We start from the raw sequence: 24,536 nt of genomic DNA on the forward strand, positions 1-24,536 counted from the left end.
CACGATGTATTGCACTACAGCTTCCAGAGCAGCGTCTTCTCTTGCTGCAACGCGTCGATCCATCTCAGTCCAGGTAGCTATCCATCGTTAGATGAATGTTCTGAAGATTTCAACCTCATGGCAACGCAGTCTTTGTTACACGGGTCCCCAGAGGCCAAGAAGGCTGGTGAGGTTGACATTCTCCAGCATTCCCGTCTTGTTGGTCGCGGCAAGTATGTTCACGGTTTTGAAGGTAAGTCTCTTGTCGTTTCCCAAATGGTGACGTGTCTGGAATCCACTAGTACACCGCGTCAAGTCCGACAAAACAGAGGAATACAAAGTTGCAGCGTAAGTAAAGCCTTGACACTCACCAATACCCTATTTTGACTTCCGAGTAGCGAGAGATATTACACTGGTCTTCTCAAAGACCCAGAAATGAAGGTCAAACTGACCGGTAGCTGGGAGACCCTCGTCGGGGAACAAGACACGTTCTTTCACATCCTCGAGTATGAGAACTATGGTGGATATGACAAATCGAGTGCACTGGCGCGGACGTCTGAGGTATCTGTCTGTTGATTCAACGTGATGTCTCGGAAATCATGAAGGATGTTCACAGCACTTGAAAGCGTATCGAGCGATGTTGCCGTTCATCAATTCACGCTCCTCTCAGCTAAACCAGGAGTTTGCATTCTTCCCGACCGCTCCACCGCGTGCCCAAGGTGGTATTTTCGAGTTGCGAACGTATCAGCTCAAAGCAGGCACTCTGTTGGAATGGGAACATACCTGGTCCGTTGCCAGCGGTCCACCTGTTTCTATTCGGAATGAAAATTGACGTGTATTTATTAGGCGAAGGGGCATCGAGGCCCGGCGCAAGCACGTCGCTCCAGTTGGTGCATGGTTTTCGCAGGTCGGAAGACTCAACCAGGTCCACCATATGTGGCAGTATCCGTGAGTGTCACTCATATAGCTTCGGGACCGACACTTATCTCTCTTGGCGCAGAAATCTGGAGACTCGGAAAGAGACAAGAGAGAATGCGTGGCAAATTGATGGGTGGGCAGAAACGGTAGACAAAGTGCGTTTTGATCGATTTGAATTTAGTTGTGTAATTCCGCTCAAACAGCTATTTCAGACGTCGCAATTGGCCAAGTTCATGGATTCGTTCATTCTCGCCCCTTTGCCGTATAGCCCATTGAAGTAAGGGTCGAAACAGACAGGAACCAACGCGTAATGAATGAACTGTCATGGATCTCTGGGCGGTGGCTGGCTGTGCGCTGAACACGATATGGGATAAGACAAATGTGGACCCACTTGTATTAGCATGCGTTACGACGGCAATATGTGAATATACATCTCTTTTTAGGACTGACAATGAAGCGAAGTGACGCCAGAAGGCACCGAGTGGCAACCATGTTCTGCCGTCGAGCAACACGGGAGCCGACGGTGATTGCAAGAGTCCATTCGGTTCATGGTCAGGACGGAAAATACGTCACAGGCTCAGTGCTCGGACACGTCGCCCGATCGGCTCACGTCGGACCGGAGTTCACGCTGATTGGCTTGTCAAGCCCCATGTTACGTTGGGCACGTGAGTTTTGAAGAGAGACACTTGTCGGGATCGACATCCTATTCGATGTTAATGTCCATTAATAACCGGCTCTAGCTTTCTTTTCTTGACACCACCATCACCTTCCCGTCTTTCCCAACATGGACTGGCATGATTCCGACCCCTCTGACGACGAAGTCAACCACGACTCCCAGGCAGCCTCCAGAAAGAGGAGCAGTAGAGGTATATGACTCGGCGATCTGAGTTAGGAGTCCCCTGACCTCTTTTTTTCGCAGCCTGCGACCAGTGCAGAAAGACAAAGAGTAAATGTGAAAGAGGTGCTGCAGACTCTACTCAGTGTAAAAGCTGCGCGCAGGCAGGAACAGGTCAATATCAGTCTCTACGTTGTGTGTGAAGACTTATCTTGGTTTTTGAGCAGCTTGTACATTTCTTGGTACGTTCCTACATAATTCAGTCATCGATGCTTTTTTACTTTTTTCTTAGGCCCGAGCTATAAGCGGGGACCGCCGAAGGGGTATATCCATGCCATTGAGCAGCGATGGCACCAAGTCGAGTCCCTCTTAGGCGCGCTCATGCAATGCAACGACCCTCGTGTGCAGAGCATCGTTACCGATTTGCGCCAAGATGACCTCGCTCGGGAAATTCTAGGAAGGGTTGATTCAGGTCCTTATGTGAGCCTCGGGTTTCTTCACTCAGCTCCTGCCGAACCTACTGTCAATATCTGTAGGGTCCTTCCGGTCGTCGAAATCAACGCTCAGGTGCAACCAAAGAGGACTTTTTTGCGTCTGTCCTGAGAAGTAACGAGACGTCTCCTGCGCGGGATCCTTCAAGGTCGCGAAGACAATCTAGGGTATCGAGAGAAAAAGTCTCCTCAGCTCAAGGCAAGTCCTCCCAGTCTGTCTCAGATCCATGACAGTTGTAATTCGTCATAACTGCAGATAGAGGACTTTCTGTAGTCCCCACCCAAGAATGGCAGGATAACCTTGCCGCCCGGCTAGCTTCTGGGTTGGCATCCTCGTCGGCATCTACGCCATCTATTTATGGAGCGCCCTCTGGTTCCTCCAGTTCTATTGATGGCACGGAGCCGGCCACCCAGAGGCGTCGACTGAATGTTGCCTCTACTGAGTCTCGTGTTGCGAATCCCGATTGGAGTCGGATGTACACTATGGAACCGTTATCCGGCAAGCATGCGGTTACGTTGAACCCAGGGCAAGTTCTGATCGTTCACTTATAGAAAGCGAAGACCGTGAATCATTGAAAGACGCCACGGAACATATGGGCCAATTATCTTTGGACGAAAACCAAGAGGTACCGGTTTATCCGTGTTTACGTTGCAGAGTTAATATGTGCTTTTTATCAAGCTTCGATATCATGGCAAAGCGAGCGGTCTTCATCTTCTTAGCAGGAACTCGCGGACCGATGATCGAAACGACGGAGGCGTATGGTGAGAGCCATCAATCTCAAGGAACTAGTCCGAACTAAAACAAACTTGACGTAGGAAATTGCCTATGGCAAGGGTCTGGCCACCGTCTAAGGATCATATACTACACCTCATTCAAGAAGAAGATATCGAAGTGCAGCTGCCTCCTTCGCACATCCAAGATCGGCTCATCGAACTGTACTTCGTGTACATTCATCCCGTGTTTCCCCTTATACATAAAGGTCGCTTTTTACGGGAGTATCGTGCCTTGTAGGTGCCATAATTTCTGATTGGAGAAACTGCGCTCAAATATTCCCAGGAGACAAGGGTATGCAAGATGGACGCAATTGCACGAAAACAGTGACTGGTTTCTGACTTACTCTAACAGCGAATCGTTGCAACAAGATAGTCCGAAGCCGTCAGAGACTGGATCATCGCCAAAACCAGAAGCTACTCAGAAACTGTCCGCGTTGCTTCTTCTATCCATGTTCGCTATCACTGCTCGATTTTCTGATCAAGACATGCCCCTCCCTACGAACGGAAAGATGTGGGAAGCTGGCCGTAATTATCAGGAATCGGCCAAGAACATACTCAGTGAGTTAGGGGTTTCTGCAGCGACGGCTTATTTCTCATATAAGCGAATAGCCAAAATCTTCCACCGGTCACGACCTACTACCGTTCAGGCTCTTCTTCTATTGGGATATCGTGAGTTTGGCATCGGCAGTATGGAGCAAGGATGGATATATATTGGTATGTTTCTTATTTTTGGCTGATCATGGACAGACAGCAGTTGACCTCGATAATACAGGCATGGCCATACGCATGGTATATTATGATAGCTTGTCACAAGAATAGACACTTACGGTGCCGACAGGCGATTGATTTGGGACTAAATCGTAACTCCGATCATTGGAAAATTCACGGCGAAGACATGTTCTCGCCCGAAGAGACCCAGACTCGACGACAGATCTGGTGGGTATGTACACTTGCGGACAGGTGGGCCATAGTTCCTCGGCATTTTAAACAAAGATTGACATGATACAGGTATGGTTCAATATACATGGGTAAGGAAATATCTTTGTTTGAATCTCTCTCGGAACTTACCAATTCAATAGGGCGTCCAATTATTATCAGAGATGATGACTTTGATACTCCCTTACCGGAGGTGAACCAAGTGAGTCTGAATTTCAGGGGTAACACAATGAACGTTTGACATATCACTTCATGATCAGGCTGATGAGCAACAACCTTGGCGACCGCTACCATCAGATTCGACAAGTGCTGCCTATCCCCCCACTCCCAATGCGGTGATGTACTGTTTCCGCGCCACCGCCACCCTCTGTAACCGTTCCTGCAAAATGATATTCGCGGCTACTAACAGAGACTTCTAGGCGTTATTTTAGGTGCCATAATATCCAAAATCTATCCTGTACGCGCCACACCAGGGGTCTCTCGTCGTGCCTTGTTGTCTAGCTTTGAGTCCCAGCTGGATCAATGGTACATCAGTTTACCTGAACATCTGCGATACGATACTGCCAATCGGCGTAAAGTCCCGCCGCCGCACATTCTTTTCTTGCACATCAGGTATTGGGGGTCCGTCCTGTTACTCAACCGAGCGTTGTAAGCCATATCTGTATTGTTTCTGTTAAGAAACGTCCATTCACTTTTCCCGGCTAGCATTCCTAACTGGAAAGGGTGATTATTTCGTTATTGTATGAGTTTGGATAGCGTTACTGACCTTGTTTTCCAGCGGAGAATTCACTTCCCGACATTCCACATTGGAGTTGAAGGCATTTGACCTAGCGCAAGGCGCCGCTAGCCATATTGGTTCCATCGGTAAGTGTGCCGTGCAGTCGGCAATTCTGGCTATTCAAACTTCCCACTCGCCAGTCACGGTATACCGGGAAACGTTTACACTCAAACGCTGTTCCCCGTTCCTTACATCGTACATATTCAGCGCTGGGTACGTCTTTTCGCGAATGAGATTGTTTACTAGCGCTTATCACAATGGCAGCATCATGCATGTTTTGACATGTTCGTTCATTACATATTCAATTTTCACTGGGTGATTAAAGGGCTGATCTTTCCTTTACTAGTAACTCTACGGCCGTCGAATGTCCAGGCATCTCTGGGCTTGCGTCAATGTATGGCAGCACTGAAGGACATGGAGGTATGTTTAGGCAAGAGCCGTGATACGAATCAATGCGGGGCTTATAATATTCTTATAATAGGTGGTTTGGCCCAGTGCCTCACGCGCATGGGATCTACTAAATGGGGTACAGCTGACCTTCGACAATGCTCAGACATCGGAGGACTCAAACTCTCCTGGGCGACATAAGCGACAAGCAGACATCGCGTTCGCTCAGGAAAAGTCGTCTGACTATTTGCAACGAGAGGCGTTTGGAGATCTCAATGGACCCCCGCAGCAAGAGCAGGCAGAAACAGGGGTGCAAGACCTGAGCACGCGGATCATGGCACACATGCTAGGCCTGGATATACCGGGAATCGAACCCTCCACATCGTTTTATCCGGGCTATGAATGGTGGCCCCGGAACGGGCAGAGTCAGGGCTCGCAGCCCATGTCTCCTGTAGTAGCGCAAGGGCCCACAGTGGATGCGAATCCCGTGGTTCCGCCGCTGAATGAGTTAGACTTTGGAGGAGGAGACTCGCGACAGGGCGATGAGTGGCTGCAAAGTAATGTAGGGGCAGGGGGGCTCCCGTATCCATATAATTTTAATCAGTATGGTCTATAGACCCCTAGACGCGCTGTAATATACAGTAGCTGCTTGTTGTGAGTTGTGTTGTCCTATGTATTTTCTTGTCACATTGTATTTCTACGAGAATAGGCGGTGTGACTCAGCCGAAGACGAATCTGATCGGAGAGATCGAGATCTATGGGGCATATTATATAAGCCGTGGGTGGGCTTATGGGTCCAGTTTGGTCCAGCTTACCCTTATCTCAAAGGAGCTTCTTCATCCCCCTCCATGGCGAGTCTCCGTAGCATACTCAATCCCGACGATTCAAGACAGGCGTCGTCTAGGTAGGCGGCCGCCGTCGTGCTCGCCGTGCACCGCCCTTACTCACCATTCTAGACTTCACATAGACGGCGAGGCTCACTCGCCGTCCGCCCTGGAGCTGCCATCCTCGCCCGCCTCAGTAGCTAGTGCACATACAGTTGACGCCCTAGGCGATGTTGGAGACGTGGATCAGCTGGATCCCGAACCCGAGATGCCGCCATGGCAGTACCAAGACCACGAACCGCACCCCAATTGCCCCGACACGCTCGACTGTTTGCCTGATACAGATGGACGCCCTCAGCATACTCTCCCCGTCATCTTGCGATGTGCCATTTTGGGTAGCCCACGCAAGCGTCTCACCATAAGGGAAATTTATGCCGCGATGGAGGGGAAGTACGCCTATTATAAAACGGCGGGTCCGACGTGGAAAGTACGTGATTTCCCCCTTGCCGTGCCACAGTAGATCTTATATTTGTTTTTAGCAATCCGTTCGACATCATCTATCGTTGAATCGTCTATTTGAACGCCAACCCCGCCCCGTAACTGACCCTGGTTTCGGCTCATATTGGACTGTAAATCTTTTGGCTCCGCCGGGTACGAAGCGACCGCGAAAGCGGGGTAGGCCCAACAAGGACAAAGAAGCAGAGAATCAGGCCAAGAAAAGAGGAAGGCCTCGTAAAGATGGTCCGTATTCCGAATCCACTCACGCAGACCGATCTATGCATGACGATGATGATTATGAAGAGGACGGCCAGGTTTCGGATGAAGATGAATTCGAAAGCGAAGATGACGTTATGCATTCATACGAGCGACGTCCATCTCTTGCCGGCTCGACCCATTATCCGCTACCCTCTACCTCCTCGTCTCGGAATCCATTCCCCGAACAAAACGACGAAGCTAAAAACATCATCGAGCGACTGCAAATCGAGGTGGCCGGGCTTAGACGCCAGTCTGCAGAGGCTGTGTCCCTATCCATAAGACTCACTGACCAGCTCGCCCAAGCACAGGCGGAGGCGTCCCGGTCCAAGTCTACGTTGCGGACGGTGGAGGCCATGTTGGAAGAAGAGTCGAGGAAGAGAAGAGAAGCAGAGAGGGACGCAGACGAGGAGGCAGAATTAAGGCGTCAAGCAGAGGAGCAACTGGACTCACTTCGCATGCGTTGGTCGAGTGCATCACGACCTTCGTAACGGTGAACGCGGAGCAGTCGACCAGAAGCATTATTCAATTAATTTTATCACTATAGGTTTTCAGCTTATTTCGGAGTCCAGGGGACCTTATGGCTTTTTTCCTTTCTACAGGTGTCACACAAGTTGTGTGTTTTTGTATTTTTTACACCTGTGTCCCGCAATGTTCGGTCAATATCGGTCAATACACGTACGGCGCAGATATCCACTCAAGTGCCTTGATCACTTATCGCTTTTGGTGAGTCAAGGAACGTAGTGACTCTTGGGCATGGAATCCGATGGGGGAAACTCCGATAAGGCCTAGGACTATATCTGTAGATCACCACCCTTCTTGAATAGATGACTGGGAAAGGTGTGCTACCAATGCTGCATATGGCATTTGAGGTGGAACAAAGGAATGATGATCCAGTCCTGCGGTCTCCGGACACGCTAGCAGTGGGTGATGTGGGTACACGAATGAGACAGTGATACATTCTGATACATCCTGACTCTGGAAACCATGCGCTCTCAGCTGGTGACTCCGCCGGTACTCCGTACTAGGGCATTTGATGAAACAATAAAGTGGCCAAACTCACGCTAGCCAGCGGATATATATTAATGAATACCATATTGGAGTTCGAAAGTTCCTTTGGACCGGCGACATGGGAAAGAGAACCAACCAAACATCAGCCAAAATCATTTTGAGCGAGCGCCCCAGCCAGAAATAGCTGTTTGTTACACTGCCGTCGAAAAAGGCAAGTAGGTGATGTGACAATTATTTCGAAATCACCGACTTATGAGAGTCACACTATCGGGTAACTCCGAACTCATTCAGCTTTTTTCTGTTCGACGATGGCCATTCCCACTGCGGGGCGTCCGAAGCTCAAGACCGCGTACGTATTTTTCAGTGATTGTGTTACATCTGCTGAAATGAATACAGATTCAAAAAAGCGCGTACGGTTCCCCCGCTGTACACGGGAGGACCCGTTGCAGTCCTTCCAGATGGACAGAGACTCGTGACTTGCACTGGAGAAGAGTTGTTATTGACTGAGGTGTCGACGGGCACCCAAATATGCACCTTTGCGGGTGTGAGTATCTGGTACTATTTTTTGACTTGACACTAACATGTGCATAGGACACACAATCGGTAACATCAATATGTGTTTCCCCTTCCTCGACACACCTTCTCGTTTTTACTTCTTCGCTTTCCCTTCGTATCTTTGAACTTCCACGGTCGCTAGATTCCCTCGAAAAACCGATACAGCCGATCCGCGTGATAGCCAAAGCCCACGACGCCCCGGTCCACGTTTGTAAAACTGATCCTACGTCCACCTACCTCGCTTCTGGCTCTGCGGATGGTGTCGTCAAAGTATGGGATATCCTTCGTGGATATGTGACGCATGTGTTCAAGGGTCACGGGGGCGTAGTGAGCGCTTTGACGTTCAACTATCCCCAGGACTCGTCTGTAAGCCAAAGAACCCAAATGCAGCTTATTACTGCATCCGTAGACACTCGTATACGGATTTTTGAGCTCTCAGAGGCATCCCGAGCAACTAGCAAACCGGGTGCTGTGCTTGAAGGACATGTTTCTGTCCCTCGGGGTCTGGACGTGTCTTTGGATGGGAAGTGGTTGGTTAGTGGAGGGCGAGACTCAGTCGTTCTTTTATGGGACCTCTCATCGTTGAGTCTTGTCCACTCTAGTGCCAAACGAAAGGGGAAGAGCAAGGAAACTGCTCCCCGATTGCTGAAGACGATTCCGATTCTGGAAAGAGTGGAAGCGGTGGGACTGTTGCATGATGAGGATTTAACAGGTACTTCGTCAGACCCGAAGAATGTACGCTTCTATACTGGAGGAGAGAATGGTGTCGTAAAGATTTGGGATGCAAGGGAAGGCAACGTGCTGTTCACTCTCGGGACCGAGCATTCTCAAATTTCGGCTGACCAAGAAGAGCAGCGCCAGATTGTTGATGTTCAGTAAGCTACTCACTCTGATAACTCGACAGTGTGCTGATAGCATTGCCAGATATAATGCGGCAACATCAACCCTCGTATCTGTTCATGCTGATCAAAATATCTTGTTCCACTCTCTCACCTCGCATTCTCTCACCCGTCAACTCATTGGATACAATGACGAAATTGTCGACGCAACATTCCTTTCACCCCTTGGAGCGTCCTCCAGAGACTCACACCTGGCCATTGCAACTAATTCGTCCCTCGTTCGAGTGTATTCAACCTCGTCTCTCGATGCTCGTCTGCTCGAAGGGCACAAAGAAATCGTTCTGTCGGTTGACCACAGTGCCGACGGGCGTGTATTAGGCAGCGGAAGCAAAGATCGTTCTGCAAGGATATGGGCGCCCAGCGCATCAGATGAGGCCTACCGCTGTGTTGGCCTGTGTGAAGGCCACGCTGAAAGCGTTGGGGCTATCGCCATGTCTCGCAAGGCTGATGAAACCAACTCTCCCACCAAGCTGCGATTCATGTTCACAGGCAGTCAAGACCGGACCATAAAAATGTGGGATCTTTCCACGGTACCGTCCACATACACGGAGGGTTCGGATGTCGTTCGGTGCAAGAGTCTGTTGACGCTGAAAGCGCATGAGAAGGACATCAATTCTCTGGATGTAGCTCCGAATGATTGTATGCTTGTGTCGGGGTCGCAGGATCGTACCGCTAAGGTGTATGCCATTGAGTACAGTGGTGCAAACGGGGAGCTGAAGCTCTTGGGCACGTGCAAGGGTCACAAGCGGGGCGTGTGGAGTGTCAAGTTTGGCCGGGCCGAGAGGGTGCTGGCTACAGGGAGCGGGGACAAGACCGTCAAGCTATGGAATTTGGACGATTTTTCATGCGTCAAAACTTTTGAGGGTCATACGAATTCTGTTTTGAGGGTCGATTTCCTAAACTTGGGAATGCAGCTGGTCAGTGCAGGGTCGGACGGATTGGTGAAGGTGTGGAACGTGAGGGAAGAGGAATGTATGGTGACTTTGGATAATCATGAAGATAAGGTATTTTGTGCCTCGTTTGGGTGCTTTACGGTCTTGTGACTGACGCTTCTTCCAGGTCTGGGCTTTAGCCGTAAGCGCCGACGACCAAACTATCGTTTCCGGTGCCGCAGATTCTGTCATTACCTTTTGGCAAGATAGCACTCAGGAGGAAGACGAAGCGAAGGAGTCAAAGAAGGCCGACCTAGTCTTAAAGTGAATTTTTTCTTCTATTTTTTGGTCTGCTGTGTGCTGATATAAAAATAGGGAACAGGATTTTACCAACTACATATCCCTGAAAGACTACCGCCGGGCCATTGAGCTCGCCCTGGCGATGGAGCAACCCGGTCGATTGCTGTCATTGTTCAGGGACGTGCGATCATCTCAAGATGAAACAGGTTCGGTTTCGGGCAATGCCTCATTGGACCAGGTGATCCGGACGTTGCATGGGCCAGATCTCGCCAAGCTGCTGCGGTACGTTCGGGACTGGAATGCAAATGCGAAGACGAGTGCGGTAGCGCAAGGAGTGCTGTTTGCCATTGTCAAGCTGAGGTCACCGGAGGACGTGAGCAAGGCATTCCAGGTGAACTTTGGGCAAGAGGGTGAGAAGGGCAGCTCGGCCCTGAAGGAGCTGATTGATGCGCTGATACCGTATACGGAGCGACACCTTTCGCGAACGGAGAGGCTGGTGCAAGAGAGCTACATGGTGGATTACATCTTGGGCGAGATGGATGATGGGATGTTCGACGGAGATGATGGTAGCATGGAAGTCGACGAATCGTTGTATGTATAACGGTGCCACTAAAAATATTGTATTTGATACACAGTAGATATATTTCTGTTCAAAAATCAAAGTCCCCATCTAGTGAGCCCAAAATGTTCTAGGACCCAAACCCAAAGCCCAGAATATTGTACAGGAGAACAGTCAGCCCTCCTGTATCCTGCCGACGCGGCAACCGAAGACACTGTTAAGGACGAGCACCCAGTCACCAGGCTTGACGTTGTCAAGGGTGAATGCATGGTCATCTGGGGCCTCTCTTATGCGGCCCTGCTCAAGCATCCACCGCCTGAGGACACCGGGAAGACAACCCGTGCTGAGTCGAGGTGTTATCCAATGAGGGGAGCGGTAGAAAGCAACGTTGGACACAGATGCCTCGGTGATGTCGCCGTGCTCGTTGTGGAGGATGACCTCTGAGAGGGCTGACAAGGTACCGACTGGCGGGAGGGCAGCACGCGATCTGGCGTCGTCGTAGACCTGACGACGGGTTGTCTTGGTCGATGTGAAGAGAGAAGTGGGCGTGGGCTGGGTGTCAAGGGTGACGGCGAAGACCTGGCCATAGAGGGTGCCGCTGTCCGAATTGGGCTTGAAGAACGCAGGCGACGTCGGATCGTAAGCCAGTGGCGGAGTGGGTGTCGCAGAGGCTGTGAGGGCACCCGACTCTGAGAGGGTTACGCGCACCTTGTTCGAGTCAGTTTCTATACCGACAACGAGCCAAGAATATTTCACCTTGTATGCCCTTGCTGACTTGTCTGCTGCGTTATTTACCGCCTCCTCCGCCGCCGTCTTCAATGCAGCATATGAGAGGTTCACAGCCTCTGTCCAGCCGTGCTGCTCTGCAGCAGCAACAAGGCGATCGTAGTGATATCGCAGGAGCAGAAATGGGGACGGTTGCAACTCGTCGTAGTTCCATCCCAGCCGCTCTAGCAGTGGGTCGTATCGCGTTGCCAGTAGCAGCTCGTAGTCTGCGGTGGTCATTGCTAAGTAAGTTGTCACACGCAAAGTACTACGCGGTGACTTGTCACCCTTTTAACAAGCTTTTGATATTAATTACTCCCCCCGGTTCACGCTGGCCGTAATTCCGCCTTTCTCTTTCACGTTGGAAGATCCATTTCTTGGGGGGAAGATTCTCGCCAAGGACCCGTTCCTCGGGGTCTTCGGGCAACAATGTACGCGAGGGAGCAGATCGGGCATGTCAACAACACTCTAGAGTTATTTTTGCGTTTGCTATTCCTACTACTGACAGATCCTTTTAATATTAATATGACTGAAACACAGATATCGTAGCGCCACACCAAGAACCCACCGCCACATATAAATCATGTACTTGAAGAAGAATGGCAAGCACTACCAGAGATCCCGGTTTCGGGCAGCTTTTTTCCCTTCAAAGTACTTGGTCCGCCGACAAACGCCACACTTGTCGTCAGTGTGAGAAAAAAATCGAGGATAACGACATTCTCGCCTTGAGTCGCTGTCAAGACCCTACACGTTGCTTTGTTTGGGTGCTTCGTAACGAGTTCTATACTGTAACCCAGCGCTTTCCATGCGTTCTCAAAACAGATTTTGGTGCCTTGTACATACTAATTATGTAATGGTGCGCAAATCCCGATAAACAGGAAGGCCTGGACGTAGCGCTTTCTTATCTTCGGAGGCCGAAAGAGGAAATGGACGCCAGATGACGTCATTTCGAGCGCGAAGTAAAGCGAGGCGGCTGAGTCGGCAGTTGCCCTTCGACGTTAAATTGCTGCTTGCCTGGTTAATACTGTCAACATAGTCAAGCGCTATTCTTGAATGCCACTATAGACGCTCATCTTCATAGTGAGATAAGCTTGGTAAGTGGTTGGAAGGACGGGTTTCCACTGATTTTTGATGGATTTGATTCTTAGCTTTTTAGGGAGTGAAAACAGGATAAAATGGGCTATGATCAATTAGACCTCTACTGACTGAAGGAGAATGTGTTCGAAGTGCCTGTTATGCCGACAGAGCATGCTACCCTGCGTACCTGGTGTGTATGAGAACAGAATATTACGTCCATGATTTGTCTTTCGCATCATTGTATGACCTGAGTTAATCTCATCGGCGCTGGAGTGGTCAGATGTTGATAGGCTCGGCAGTGAGGTTACCGAGTCTGATATTGGGGGAATGAGTGCTGAGTGATGTTAAGTTTTTGATCTTCATATATGGGAGTTGAAGTTTGATGTAATTTATCGGCTGGCTTATATCTTTGTGAACTCAAACTACTTGGGGTAGGTATATAATTTATTACACTTCAAGTGCCTGTAACGACTCACAAGACTGCGTTGAGCGCGTATACTTGCTGTCTGAACATTTCCATAGGTTCAGATGCTTCCACATATCTGGTGTGGCGTTAAGCGCAGGCGATCATTGTCAAGCTGTTTACTGTAACGTTAGGCGCGGTCTAGATGAATATCCCTGTATCTGGCTACGACTACAATCTGTAGTTTTGATGGCCGACTTGATTCGGGGTGGTCCGACGTAGTCGGAAGGTTTATGATGGTGATTAACTGCAGTGAACAGGTGAAGAGACTATGTGGGTTCTAGTCCTTGTTCGTCTTTGATCTTGTGCTGCTTTGAAGCTCTCATAGATACCTTTCTGTGCGCTTGTGTGTGTAATATGGTATACTCTGGAAGTTTATTTAACCCATTGTTTTTGACGGATAGACGCCGTATTCATCACTAATCTGACTCAGTCACTGTACAGCCGACCATGATGCTATCGCGGTGCCGTGTCTTGGTGACCGCTGTCATTGTCAAAGACCAGGGGGTGAAGGGATAACCAGTTAATCGTGTCCACGCGTTCGCGTCGTGTTGTAAGTAACATTACTATTGCGTCCGAAGAAGAATCGTTCGCGTCAATTACCCAGAATGGCTTGCGTGTAGCAGGTGAATCGTCATGAGGACGTCATAATAGAGGAGGGGGCGCCCAAAAAGGAGTGCGGCGGAGGGTCGGCCGGACGGTGGGGCACGTGCAGAGCCGATGAGTATAACTAGTCATTCGGCTGCGGGGTCCCTATCATCGTCTTGGTTGCCTACGACTACTAGCCAACCAATATGTTCACCGTCAAAGCCACCTACCGCGGGGAAACCCGTAAGTTTACCTTTGCTGATACTCATGCCTTCCCTTCCTTCCTTCAACTGTACAACCAGGTGAGTACTCGCCGTCCACGCAACCTCGTCGGTGGCGCTTATCTTGTCTCGACAGCTCTACCGTGTTTTTCCCCATCTCAGCCATAGTTACTTTCTTTCCAAGCTTCTCTTCTCTCCCAATTCTTCAGCGTCTCGCATTTTGGTCGCCCGAGAGGTGCACAGTGCCGACGAGTACAAGTCGGCTATTTCAAATCCCAGTCTAGTGGGCAGGTGGCCCAGTCCGATGCTCAAGTTTAGCGTGTTCGACCAGTCACCGCACAAGCCGCCGTTTGCCGGAGACTCGGGACGGATTCATTGGGGTGTTCCCGCCCGGGAGTACGACTCGCCCAGACTCCGCCTCTCCCTTGACCCGCTTTGTTCGTCACTGCCGCCAGCACAGCCCCCGCCCAACTTTGCCGGCATTCCCCCGCCGCCGATCCTCTTCTCCTCGCCGCCCAGACCTCAGACACTGGCGCCTATGGATATCGATCAGTTTGCCGTACCTCCACAGCCATTCTCGACTCGATCCCCGTCCCCGCAGCCACGGTCCCAGTCGCAGTGGGCCACCCAGTCACAGAAGCAGACTTCGTGCTGCGCCGTCGACCAGGCCAAAGATGAAATTCGTACCCTCATGGACACCTTTAAGAGGGACCTTGACCGAATCCTCAAGGGTACCTTTGGTGACAACTTTTTGGAACAGAACATGTTTTCTCAGCCTCCTCAGAGCGTCTTTGGAAGGCCCTTCATTCCACCAATGGCTTGTATGTACCATACATGTGCCAAGTGTTTCAAGCTCTTCCAAGGACCGTGGCAGGCCTGCCAAAAGTGTGCCCGTATTGTGGTACGCATGTCATTGCCGCATGTTACGTCATCTGACTGTATTTATCCCTCTGTGTAGTGCAACGAATGCTACCAGCATCCCAACTCCTCTCTGCTCGAGAGCCCTTGCGTTGAAACCCTTGGTCGCCACCCGTACAAGCTGGAACGATGCGCCGCATGCCCTAAAGATTGGCAGCCGTTCGATCTTCTGGATCCCTTTCCACCTGTGCAATCATTCGCGCCGGTATCGTTCCCACCTCTTCCGCCGCCGCCGCCTCCACCCCTTCCAGCAATTCCCAATCCTTTCGCACAGCCAATGCAGCCCTTCTACACCTTCAACAATATGACTCCCGTGACACCATTTATCCCTCCCATGGTTCCTGAGACTCCTGCGACTGTCCAACCCAGTCTCGCCCCAGGGCCTCGTGTCATAGAGTCTCCGAAACCGGTAGGGACACCTTCTGCACCGCCAATCATCCACCACGGTGTTATGTGTGACTGTTGCTCGAAGCAGATTGAGGGAATTAGACACAAGTGCTTAGACTGCTCCGGTATGCATTTTACCCTACTTTTTATTCTCTACCTAACATTTGTCTAGATTACGATCTATGCACTAAATGCATTACTACGGGTGGTGCTGAGCAACATGACCCCTTCCACGAGTTTTGGGAGGTCACTGAACCAAGCCGCGTCATCATTTCCCGTATCGGAAGTACTGCGTCACCGGTACCTACTCCGGCACCCGCGCCGCAGGCTCCCACGCCAGCCGTTACTCCTGCTGTTCATGGTGCGACTTGTAATCTCTGTGACTCTCGCATTCGAGGTGACCGTTATGTGAGTACCTTGTGCTCAAGAAAGCCTTGCCCCGTACTCACTGTTCGCTCTCAGAAATGTGTTAACTGCCCGGATTTCGACACTTGCGGCTCGTGCTACGCGTATGTCCTTCTGCTCATATGTCGGTTTTGGTGCTAATGTAATGTTTGTAGTATTACCAAGGAACAACACCCTCATCATACGTTCGTCAAGATTTCCAACCCCGCTGATTACTTGGTACGTTTTGGTTGTTACTTGCTCATATCACCTTCAATGTCTGACCACCATCGCAGCGTTCCAATGAGCCCTTAGGTGCCATGCATATGGCGGTTTGCAACGCTTGTAACAGAAGCATCTTCGGCGTACGATACAAGGTCAGTACACGGTACAGTAACGGTTGTACATCTTCTCACTAGCTCGTAGTGCATGCACCACGAATGCCCCGATTTTGACCTTTGCGAACGCTGTGAAGCTATGCCGATTTCTGTCCATCCTCCCAACCACCCTCTTCTGAAGATGAAGTCGGCAAATACTGTTATTCCTACAGTTTACCACGTCGGCCAAACCACGTTGATTGATGTCGATGCAGGCCGAGGTCGCTCTCCTCTCAGGTTGAGTACTCCCCTGTCTTATGTGACTCGGTCGCGTTCCCGCTCCCACTCTTATGACCGCGGTGTCCTTCGGAATCCGTCTTGGGAGAAGGCACCTCCTCACTCTGGGGCTTACCCATTCGCGTTGAGGACCCCATCTCCTCACCCTTCCCCTCCTATGACAATCCCTGGTGCACTCCCGGCATTTACTCCCATGTCTCCTCTTATGCCTCCTACATCTATTCCTATTCCTGTCGCTGAATTTACCGACTCCTCTACCTGAAGCTAATTCTCCCCTCCTTTCCCCTGCGCCGTACATTCCTCCTTGTATCACCCCAGTAGAGCGGTCTCCTTTCACGACACCGGGCTACAACCCCACATACATGACCAGGTCGCCATCTCCGCCTTACCACCCAGCTTTCAATGAGAGACTTCCCCTTCCGGATACAAATGTAGTTTCCCTTCCGAGTTTGGCTCAAACCCCCATTCCGTCTTCTCCTTTCCAGTCCATGGCGGGTTCCTCAACCATCTCGGCAACTGATGGTGAAGTTCGTTCCGTGCAATATCCTGATGTCGTTCCCAACAGCTCTTCCCACTTGCCCTCGCTCTTTGAGCAATTCCGTCAGAGGTTCTACATCGACGGTGACGACTACGCATCTCATGGTCTATTCCCTGACGACAACCACTACACGATTCCGCTGACCAGAGAGCCCTTAACTAAGTCGAATAAAGCTTCTCGGCCATACCCGCGATTGTCGTTTCCCGAATTGATCAATCTGATGGAACCTGCCTCGCCAACTAGCCCAACCCCGGAGACCTTTATGACGCCTGTTAATCAGCCCTCGAATATTCCTAACGTCGATGTTGCGGAGGCTAAATCATCTGTCTCTCCAGTCGTAAAGTCTGTGAAGGATGATTCTCCTTCACTTCCTCCTCTACCGCCACCTACCTCTCGGCATCTCAGTATCCCGGACTTGCTCATATCATCTCAGGAATCACTCGCGTCTGAAACTGTGACACCCAACAAAGAAAAGAGTCTCAGCGTATTTTCTGATGACACCCTACCCGCTATCGTTGAGGCCGAAGCTGACTTCGTCGGAGATGTTACCGCACCGGATGGTCAAGTCTTTCCCCCGGGTGCTGAGTTTATGAAGTGCTGGCGCATGAAGAACAGCGGTTTGAACAACTGGGAAGAAAACACGCAACTAGTGTTCGTAGCGGGAGAGTCGTTTATCCGTGATTCGGGATCATATGTTATGCATGTCGGACCTGTGGATGCTGGTGATGAGGTCGATGTTTGGACCGGGGAATTGAAGGTATGTTTGAGAGAAATGGAACCAAAAGGAGCTGACCTGATGATTTTGACAGGCCCCTGAGGTTCCTGGAAGATATATTGGCTACTGGCGCTTGAAGAATGGCTCGACTGGCCTGTTGTTTGGCGAGAGCATTTGGATCGAGTAAGTTTTACAACTTGTGTCCTGATCATCATAATTTATTAATGCTGTCTCTAGTGTCGTTGTTGCAGAGCCTTATCGTCAACAGATGAATACGAATGCGGCTTCTGAAGCACCCTCTTCGATGACATCCTCGTCCGTGATTGTTATGCCTAACGCACCTGCGAGCCTGCAACCACCGCTGGAAGTCACTCAACAACAACTCGAGCGACTGAGCCTTTCTAACTCAAACCCTGCTTCTCCGGTGATCGCACCGTCGTCTGTGGACGTTGTCTCTATTGCTGGGTCCGACGAATCCTTCTCTGGCGCGTCTTTAATTAGCGCCCCTTCGTCGGATTCGTCTGATGAGGAACTCTGGGAAGATAGCCGGATGAACGCGTCAACTGCGGATAGTCAACGCACCGCTGTCCCGCCAAGAGCGAATGCTTTGGACTACGTGGTGTTGTACGATGAGAATTCTTCATCGGAGGATGATGCTTAAAGCTCAAGAAAGAAGCTTTACCGAAAGTAGAATAGCTGGAACGTGTGATCGCTTGGGATCCTTTGGAGGATTCTTGTACTACTATGATGTAACTTGTGACTTTGTACAAAGATTTATTTGCAGAATATATACGACGATTGGATAGTATATGAGACTTCGTTCAGTATTATTATTAACACTTGTGCTTTCTAAGTCAGACTAAGTTTTGAACCGACAAAAGGTATGAAGGGTATGTAAATTGGGTGGAATCAATGATCGTTGTACCTTTCATGCCCTTCTTACAGACCTCGCTAAACGGCTCATAAGCTCCTTATCTATGTCGAAACCCTTGCATAGACCCATGAGGCCGTCCATGGTCAGAAATTTGTGATCCTCCCAGTGAAACCCGGGAACTACGACCTGTTTATATTAATGCAGAAGTGTCAAGCGGAATTGTCATGACCAACCTACCTCTGTAATCAAGCAACCTACTCTGGCCTTTTCCTTATCTTCAACGTCTTCGGGAAGGAGACGCGACATTTTCCAAACTCCTGAGCCCACAAGGAGGAGCCTAGTTTCTCCCTTATCTGCATCCGTGCCCATAATTGCTGTTTCTATCTTCGGAGGCGCGCCTGGACGAGGCGTGATGAGAGTATACTCTGCGCGTCCTTGATGCAGGACATGATATGTCTGTTTTATTGGCTTAGTGGGCATATATAGTTTAATTTAGGGTTTTGATACATGCCACGGATTTATTCATGTGGATGACGCCTTCGGAACTGTCGGCTGTGAGGAGGTAGTAGATCGAGGTGGAGAGTGATCGAGGGGCGTTATCTGGGATAAGTGTTATTGATAAAGGCCTCGACTACCAGAGGGATTACTTACCAGGCGAACGGAGACGGTACTTTGCCTTCCTGCCGATCCGTCTCGACATAGTAGCCTACCAAAATTTGATATCCAGTCAAGCCTGCTAGGTCTAGAGAATAAACTGCTCACCGCCTTCGGGATGCTTGACGAGGTGAAGCTTGTCGATAAGCTCATGGGTAGGGGTAGAAGTCATCGGGGAAATCGGTCGCAATAGGTTTTGGCGCTGGCCTTTATAAATCTAAGGCTTGATAAGCGGATACTATATCACCACCAGCGCCCGTGAATATATAGGAGAGCATTAGTGATTCTCAATCGTAATTGTTCCAGACCTGCGACGGCATCGAGAGAGCCTGAATCAGTGTCCGAGTTTTACTGCGAGACTATTGAAAAGCGGTGATACCCAGGATGGACATGAGTCAGAATACAGGCAAGGTAGTCACTGTTAATTATCGTCAAGGAAAGCCGGGGGAGACACAAATTCATTGACTCGAGGCGTCCCAAAGATGCTGCTTAGTGAATATCCCGAGGGCTTTACCACCCGATCTCGTAGTATAGGGGACAAGGGATGGGTCCGATAGAATCGACAGAGGTGATCTTTGTCCTTCAGCATGTCTGTGGCAGATCGAGAAAGGGACGAAGACTCCGGTCAAGTGCACTAAACCGCTGTGAGGTAGCTTTGGATGGATATCACTTGGCAATGGTAGGTTCAGAGGGAAAAGAAAAAAGTCTGGAACATCAAGGTCAAACTTGTAAGGACTATTCTATCCTCCAGCTTGGATTGAAGTTACAATCGCAGTCCGCACTGCGGCGGACGCCGAGCGGTATTTATGACGTCGTAGGCCTCGTGATTGTGACATTCTTTGCTTCGCATTAAAAGATCGTTGCTTTGAGTAAGCTCTAGCATAACTGCGACAAACCATAGGTATTCAAATGTCCATTAGACAAGTAGTGTATAGAGATGCCCATAAAGTGCTGAAGCGACACGGGAAGGTTCCACTACGTCCTTTTAGATACCAGAGCTTTGATCTGATGCACTGATGCTTTCGTCATCGACATCGTCAACAGACACCTCGACAGTCTCTGGCCGCTGTCTGGGCTTCTGATACTCATAACCAACAAAGTTCATGACACTTATTGAAGGTTGACTCAGTGGTGTTACGAAAGCCGAGAGGAAACAACGTACTATATAGTCCCATCTGCACACCCTATCACAACCTCTTCATGACTTAACTGCATTGACATTGGATTTTTCTCAGGCGTTGCCAATCCTTGGAATTTAGGAGGCAGAGGTCCGATCAAGCCCTTTACCCCGACACCAGTCGCGTTGTCAGCATTGGCCAAAGCAGCCCACGCTCCCGTAACGGGGGTCACAGTGGTATCTATATCCACTGAAGGCGAAGAGTTCCTGGATGAAATCCCTAGAACTAAATCGAGGTCCGCATCAGCTTCCAAAGAGTCGTTTCCGGCATGGGGCTGCTCCTTAGCATCTTCATGAATAGACATGAACATCTAGCCAGAATGCACATCAACAGAGAACAGATTAGAAAAGGCACCCCCTTACCCTTCTATCGGCACCCGCCCGAGAACTGAATCTCGTAGCAGTCACGACTCTCTTTTTCCTTGGGTCGACCGCTCCCATAGCTACGTCGGGCGTCTCCACCATTGCAACTAATTTTGGTGGCGCAGTTAATATCGCCGCTCTTCCGAATCTGATGGGGAACAACCCTGCGGGTGTCCCGGTCCTTGTCGACGTGGGGCTGATAGATGTACTAGGTGTCCTAGCCCGCGTGGTAGAGTTCATACTTAATCTGCTTTTAGCAGTAGAGACACTCGAAACGCTAGCTATCAGAGATGTACGCCGAGAGGAAGATTGCGAGCTGGATATGACAGATGATGTAGAACGGGCCAGAGATGAAACTGTACGAGCGCGAGGAGCAGCCGGAACTGTATTCAGGCTTGTAGACAATGATATCGGAGAGGTGACCTTTGGAGAAGGCGGCCCCATTAATTTGCTGGACGTGGGTGTAGGTTTCGTACTAGCGTCTTCAGATTCCTCTTGCCATTGGAGATGCATGATGATTGACTTGGTGGCACACTGCAAGATATCGTGAGCGATCACGCCAAACAGACACAAAATGAAACGTACGGTCATCTGCGTGCCTTTGGCAGCGAACCATCTGCCGATATATCAGGTCTATAACCATGAACCCTATGCATTCATTCACATACTGTAACATGTTGTTAGGGGCAGCGCCAACGTTATGCAATTTTGCGTTCAGTACAGGATCAGTACCACCGAGATCAGATAACTTGAATTGTGACATCATCTCTCTCCGCTCTGAGAAGCTCCTTAGTTGTCAACCAAAAAAGGATGCCAATGGCACTTACGAATACTGAACACCCGTACAACTCCATCAATGGTGACGCTGACAACCCGCTCACCCTCGTTACTCGTCGAGCCAGCGATGATCTGGACGCCAATATTGATCGTAGTCTGCTGCCCAAAGCGAACAATTTTCGTCCCCGCACGCCAATCCCAGCAAACGAGCGCCTTATCGGCACCTTGATGAAAATATCAACAATAAAACATTTCAGGAGCTCGTAGCCACCTCACCTGCCGAAACCAAATTCTTGGAGCTCAGCGCCACAGCGCGGATACCATTGAGATGTCCAGCAAGCTGTTGAAGAGGTGTGTATGTCAAGGAAGAGAATAGATGAACGCGTCTAACGGCGAATGCGGTCAGTATTGATTGATCTTAGTCCATTTGAGACTCACCCAACGTCATGGAACCCGACTACAAATACCTCTGCGGTACATGTTAGGTGATCGGAAGTGTAAAGAACTGAAGAGCTTGCCTTCTTCGATTAGCCAATCGATACAACTAACAACTTTTCCAACTCTCAATACTTTTTTACATTGGGCGAGACCTGAGGTAAACCATTAGTCCACGATACCATCTTATCTAACTCAGTAAACTTACCGGCTACATCCACTTGACTCCCACCAGACACACTGGTGGCAGCCGCATTCATTCCTACCCCAACACCTCTCTCCGGCAACTCCCAAAACCGGATCGTCTCATCGTAACTCCCACTAACCAACCGCCTCCCCTTCAATATGAGGGTCGTCACAAAGTTAGTATGCCCATTCAAAAACAAGATCGATTGAGGAAGTGCATTGGCAAGGTTAGAGTGGAGGTGGTGGAGTGAGCGATAGAGCGGGAACCAACCCGCATCATCGTCAGGCCATTTAAGCGGGACAGGATCGTTCACCGTTACTCGCAGACAATGATACCTCCACACAGATGGATGATGTACCGTCGCGTACCACTTCTTGGAGACTGTCGTAAGTCCAAGCATCTGTGACACGCTAAACTCCTTTAGAATCCGAAGAGACAATTCTGGGGAGAGATTCCCAAGGACATCGTATGTCGATTTTAGGTAGCGTTGGAGGAGAAGAATCTGAAGTGGGATATCGCCAGGGTGACATGCTTCTAATATGATACCAATTCTAACAAACTGTTAGGATAAAGGTGTAAAGGCGAGGTCGAGGACACATACAATCGACCTCTGGCTTCCCGCCCCATGTGTCGAACTATCCTCCGCACTGCATTCTCGTCGAAATTGGACTTCCCTTTCCCTTTCAAAATGACTGCAAGATCATCTTCAACTCCTTCGTCGTCCTCATCATCTTCGACTCCTCTGTATCCGTCCCAGTATCCTTTCTTCCTCCGGCACTGTCGACATAAACCTTCGCCGGATATCATGGGCACTGGATTGTGAGCATGCCCACGTCCATTTTGTAATTGCTCCTTGAGAACCTGGATCTCCGCTTGCAGTGCATGCAATTGAGCTGCCGACGAAAGCTGCGCGCGCTCCAATAATCTCTTATATGATGTGATCTTGCGCGAATGAAGAGTCGAGATTTGGCTCAAAAGACCTGCAAGCTCTTCGTCACCTTCGTGCTCGTCTCCGTCCTCTGTAATCATGTCCAGAGTCGCATTATCGTCATCGATAGCCCAGGAAGAAGGAATCACGGCCGAGGTGGAAAAGAAGTGGTTTTCAGGGCTTCCGTAGCTGGTGCTATTTTCAGTGAGAGAAAGCAGAGCAGCAGATTGGGACAATAACTTTGGCTGCTCTAGAATCGGTGTGGACAGCACTATGGGAGAACGGTGTGTGGAATTTGGAGTACTGCTCTTGGATAACGGGCTGTGTCCGAGCATCGAACGCGATGGGGTAGCCTTGGGAGTCGAGGGGGGCCTATCGAGAAGAGATCTTGGTGTCGTTTGGGGAGTAGGTGAGGTAAGATGGCTAGAAGGCGAAAGGCTCTGTTCAGGGGAGAATGCGGGTGTTTTGCGTGTGCGTGAGGGTGGTGTGGCCAGTGGACTGAGCTGGGCACGTGGTGGAGTAGTTGTCGAAGTTGAAGTTTCGTTTGTAACACGGGCTTGGGGAGATGTACTCGAAGGAGCGTAGATTGTCCTAACCAGGGAACGTTTCGTCGAAACAATAGATGGGGTGGCTCTAGGCCGTGGTATGCCTCCGCCTGTCGGTGCGCGTCCGCCGTTGGGAGTAGGTGATGTTGGTGTGGCAAGCGATGGATGATGGTGACGCCAATACTTTGATAACGCTCTCTCCAGGAGGTGCTGATATACGTCTGTCCTTAATGGCAGAATTAGACGATAATGAAGGAATGGAAGATCGTTTGGCCGTCCTGGGTGCTGCCACACTAGGCGGTTTTGCGGGCGAGCGGGACGTCGTCGATGCATTGGAGTTCATGATAAAGACAAATATTAAGTGTTAAGCTGGAAAATAAAGATTGGTATAACGGCGGTACTGGTATCACTAAAAAGTTGCTGAAGATTCGAAAGTCAAGCTTTGTTGTGCAGCACATTAGAATAACACTTGCCGAGAAATGGATATCGACCCAAGACACGCGTAATGGTACGCGTCCCGCCGATGCTGAGCAGCGAAGGAACGGTGGACAGAAGGGGTAGGAAGACGATGGTGGCAGGAGCCAACGTTGACGGCGTGTGAAATGCGGAGATGTCTTTTGTGAACCATCACAATCGTATCGCCGTGTTCACTGCGACTCGATGACGCGAATTGACTCCTATACCAATTTGGTCTTGGAATTCAATGAGCACTTGCTTGTTGTACGACGTATTGACTTGGATATCTAGATATTTTTGGAGTCAGTTTTGTGCAGTGGTTATTGTCTGCCATCGTTTGTGGAAGCGGTCTCGTTTTTAAGCTGTCTACAACATGTAAAGCTGCGTACAAGATTACAATTACATTGGCCACAGCTGTAATGACAATGAAATTCTACCTACACTTCGCTTAAGCTCGGTCTCGTCGAATCAATACAAACGAAGCCACCCTGTTCCATTTGCACCTAGTTGCTGTTGCCCTGAGATCCATACCACTGGCCAACGAGATCAAATTCATCTGTAAAAAATAACTTATACAGTGAGCTACAGTATCGTTCACT

General features: G+C 49.9%; 8 protein-coding genes across 8 annotated transcripts; 5 read left to right on the plus strand and 3 right to left on the minus strand.

Moving 5' to 3' along the window:
- Nucleotides 1-117: 117 nt before the first annotated feature.
- EV420DRAFT_1636935 (uncharacterized protein) lies at nt 118-1,178 on the plus strand (the record flags this gene model as incomplete). Its single annotated transcript, XM_060476650.1, has 7 exons — nt 118-232; nt 282-327; nt 378-540; nt 596-765; nt 826-927; nt 980-1,052; nt 1,110-1,178. The coding sequence occupies 7 exons, from the start codon at nt 118-120 to the stop codon at nt 1,176-1,178; spliced, it is 738 nt and encodes a 245-aa protein (XP_060337184.1).
- A 365-nt stretch (nt 1,179-1,543) lies between these two features.
- Nucleotides 1,544-5,858, plus strand: EV420DRAFT_1511232 (fungal-specific transcription factor domain-containing protein). Its single transcript, XM_060471564.1, has 23 exons — nt 1,544-1,763; nt 1,817-1,906; nt 1,960-1,974; nt 2,025-2,212; nt 2,269-2,422; nt 2,480-2,722; nt 2,776-2,849; nt 2,903-2,985; nt 3,040-3,231; nt 3,281-3,555; nt 3,607-3,711; nt 3,770-3,786; nt 3,836-3,957; nt 4,006-4,025; nt 4,077-4,135; nt 4,194-4,302; nt 4,353-4,581; nt 4,639-4,656; nt 4,712-4,797; nt 4,852-4,924; nt 4,976-4,995; nt 5,058-5,131; nt 5,193-5,858. The coding sequence occupies exons 1-23, from the start codon at nt 1,682-1,684 to the stop codon at nt 5,712-5,714; spliced, it is 2,850 nt and encodes a 949-aa protein (XP_060337185.1). The 5' UTR covers nt 1,544-1,681; the 3' UTR covers nt 5,715-5,858.
- Nucleotides 5,859-5,946: 88 nt separating this feature from the next.
- EV420DRAFT_1475085 (uncharacterized protein) lies at nt 5,947-7,166 on the plus strand (the record flags this gene model as incomplete). Its single annotated transcript, XM_060469264.1, has 3 exons — nt 5,947-6,002; nt 6,055-6,409; nt 6,462-7,166. The coding sequence occupies 3 exons, from the start codon at nt 5,947-5,949 to the stop codon at nt 7,164-7,166; spliced, it is 1,116 nt and encodes a 371-aa protein (XP_060337186.1).
- An 808-nt stretch (nt 7,167-7,974) lies between these two features.
- Nucleotides 7,975-10,979, plus strand: EV420DRAFT_826011 (U3 small nucleolar RNA-associated protein). The gene is made up of 6 exons (XM_060483617.1): nt 7,975-8,035; nt 8,083-8,230; nt 8,278-9,116; nt 9,166-10,144; nt 10,200-10,336; nt 10,388-10,979. The coding sequence occupies exons 1-6, from the start codon at nt 7,995-7,997 to the stop codon at nt 10,911-10,913; spliced, it is 2,670 nt and encodes an 889-aa protein (XP_060337187.1). The 5' UTR covers nt 7,975-7,994; the 3' UTR covers nt 10,914-10,979.
- Nucleotides 10,980-12,055, minus strand: EV420DRAFT_826015 (aminotransferase). The gene is made up of 2 exons (XM_060483618.1): nt 11,628-12,055; nt 10,980-11,579 (listed from the first exon to the last, which is right to left on the minus strand). The coding sequence occupies exons 1-2, from the start codon at nt 11,874-11,876 to the stop codon at nt 11,046-11,048; spliced, it is 783 nt and encodes a 260-aa protein (XP_060337188.1). The 5' UTR covers nt 11,877-12,055; the 3' UTR covers nt 10,980-11,045.
- Nucleotides 12,056-13,970: 1,915 nt separating this feature from the next.
- EV420DRAFT_1261217 (uncharacterized protein) lies at nt 13,971-18,202 on the plus strand (the record flags this gene model as incomplete). Its single annotated transcript, XM_060467056.1, has 11 exons — nt 13,971-14,066; nt 14,122-14,886; nt 14,944-15,017; nt 15,273-15,415; nt 15,463-15,799; nt 15,851-15,914; nt 15,971-16,051; nt 16,101-16,458; nt 16,976-17,583; nt 17,636-17,724; nt 17,779-18,202. The coding sequence occupies 11 exons, from the start codon at nt 13,971-13,973 to the stop codon at nt 18,200-18,202; spliced, it is 3,039 nt and encodes a 1,012-aa protein (XP_060337189.1).
- Nucleotides 18,203-18,359: 157 nt separating this feature from the next.
- Nucleotides 18,360-19,563, minus strand: EV420DRAFT_1511239 (RmlC-like cupin domain-containing protein). The gene is made up of 6 exons (XM_060471565.1): nt 19,449-19,563; nt 19,178-19,377; nt 19,069-19,121; nt 18,927-19,016; nt 18,653-18,871; nt 18,360-18,601 (listed from the first exon to the last, which is right to left on the minus strand). The coding sequence occupies exons 2-6, from the start codon at nt 19,239-19,241 to the stop codon at nt 18,470-18,472; spliced, it is 558 nt and encodes a 185-aa protein (XP_060337190.1). The 5' UTR covers nt 19,242-19,377; nt 19,449-19,563; the 3' UTR covers nt 18,360-18,469.
- A 425-nt stretch (nt 19,564-19,988) lies between these two features.
- Nucleotides 19,989-24,062, minus strand: EV420DRAFT_826072 (uncharacterized protein). Its single transcript, XM_060483619.1, has 12 exons — nt 23,955-24,062; nt 22,610-23,901; nt 22,030-22,559; nt 21,905-21,976; nt 21,825-21,855; nt 21,663-21,772; nt 21,437-21,610; nt 21,278-21,386; nt 21,195-21,225; nt 20,610-21,143; nt 20,232-20,557; nt 19,989-20,178 (listed from the first exon to the last, which is right to left on the minus strand). The coding sequence occupies exons 2-12, from the start codon at nt 23,812-23,814 to the stop codon at nt 20,055-20,057; spliced, it is 3,246 nt and encodes a 1,081-aa protein (XP_060337191.1). The 5' UTR covers nt 23,815-23,901; nt 23,955-24,062; the 3' UTR covers nt 19,989-20,054.
- Between the last annotated feature and the right edge of the window lie 474 nt (nt 24,063-24,536).

Source organism: Desarmillaria tabescens, assembly GCF_030435595.1.
Source record: "Desarmillaria tabescens strain CCBAS 213 chromosome Unknown EV420scaffold_4, whole genome shotgun sequence".
In the NCBI taxonomy this organism is placed as follows: domain Eukaryota; kingdom Fungi; phylum Basidiomycota; class Agaricomycetes; order Agaricales; family Physalacriaceae; genus Desarmillaria; species Desarmillaria tabescens.

Excerpts from the sequence above, each read along its gene's own strand:
- EV420DRAFT_1511232 (XM_060471564.1), top strand. The coding sequence starts at position 1,682 with ATGGACTGGCATGATTCCGACCCCTCTGACGACGAAGTCAACCACGAC. Across the intron at positions 2,850-2,902 it reads CTTTGGACGAAAACCAAGAG|CTTCGATATCATGGCAAAGC; the intron begins GTACCGGTTTAT and ends CTTTTTATCAAG. Across the intron at positions 4,798-4,851 it reads TAGCCATATTGGTTCCATCG|TCACGGTATACCGGGAAACG; the intron begins GTAAGTGTGCCG and ends CCCACTCGCCAG.
- EV420DRAFT_826011 (XM_060483617.1), top strand. The coding sequence starts at position 7,995 with ATGGCCATTCCCACTGCGGGGCGTCCGAAGCTCAAGACCGC. Across the intron at positions 9,117-9,165 it reads CGCCAGATTGTTGATGTTCA|ATATAATGCGGCAACATCAA; the intron begins GTAAGCTACTCA and ends TAGCATTGCCAG. Across the intron at positions 10,145-10,199 it reads TGGATAATCATGAAGATAAG|GTCTGGGCTTTAGCCGTAAG; the intron begins GTATTTTGTGCC and ends CGCTTCTTCCAG.
- EV420DRAFT_826072 (XM_060483619.1), bottom strand. The coding sequence starts at position 23,814 with ATGCATCGACGACGTCCCGCTCGCCCGCAAAACCGCCTAGTGTGGCAG. Across the intron at positions 21,226-21,277 it reads GCCCCTAACAACATGTTACA|ATGGTTCGCTGCCAAAGGCA; the intron begins GTATGTGAATGA and ends ATATATCGGCAG. Across the intron at positions 21,144-21,194 it reads CCAAAGGCACGCAGATGACC|TGTGCCACCAAGTCAATCAT; the intron begins GTACGTTTCATT and ends GATATCTTGCAG.
- EV420DRAFT_1511239 (XM_060471565.1), bottom strand. The coding sequence starts at position 19,241 with ATGACTTCTACCCCTACCCATGAGCTTATCGACAAGCTTCACCTCGTC. Across the intron at positions 18,872-18,926 it reads TCCACATGAATAAATCCGTG|ACATATCATGTCCTGCATCA; the intron begins GCATGTATCAAA and ends CCAATAAAACAG. Across the intron at positions 18,602-18,652 it reads TAGGTTGCTTGATTACAGAG|GTCGTAGTTCCCGGGTTTCA; the intron begins GTAGGTTGGTCA and ends TAATATAAACAG.
- EV420DRAFT_826015 (XM_060483618.1), bottom strand. The coding sequence starts at position 11,876 with ATGACCACCGCAGACTACGAGCTGCTACTGGCAACGCGATACGACCCA. Across the intron at positions 11,580-11,627 it reads AGTCAGCAAGGGCATACAAG|GTGCGCGTAACCCTCTCAGA; the intron begins GTGAAATATTCT and ends GACTCGAACAAG.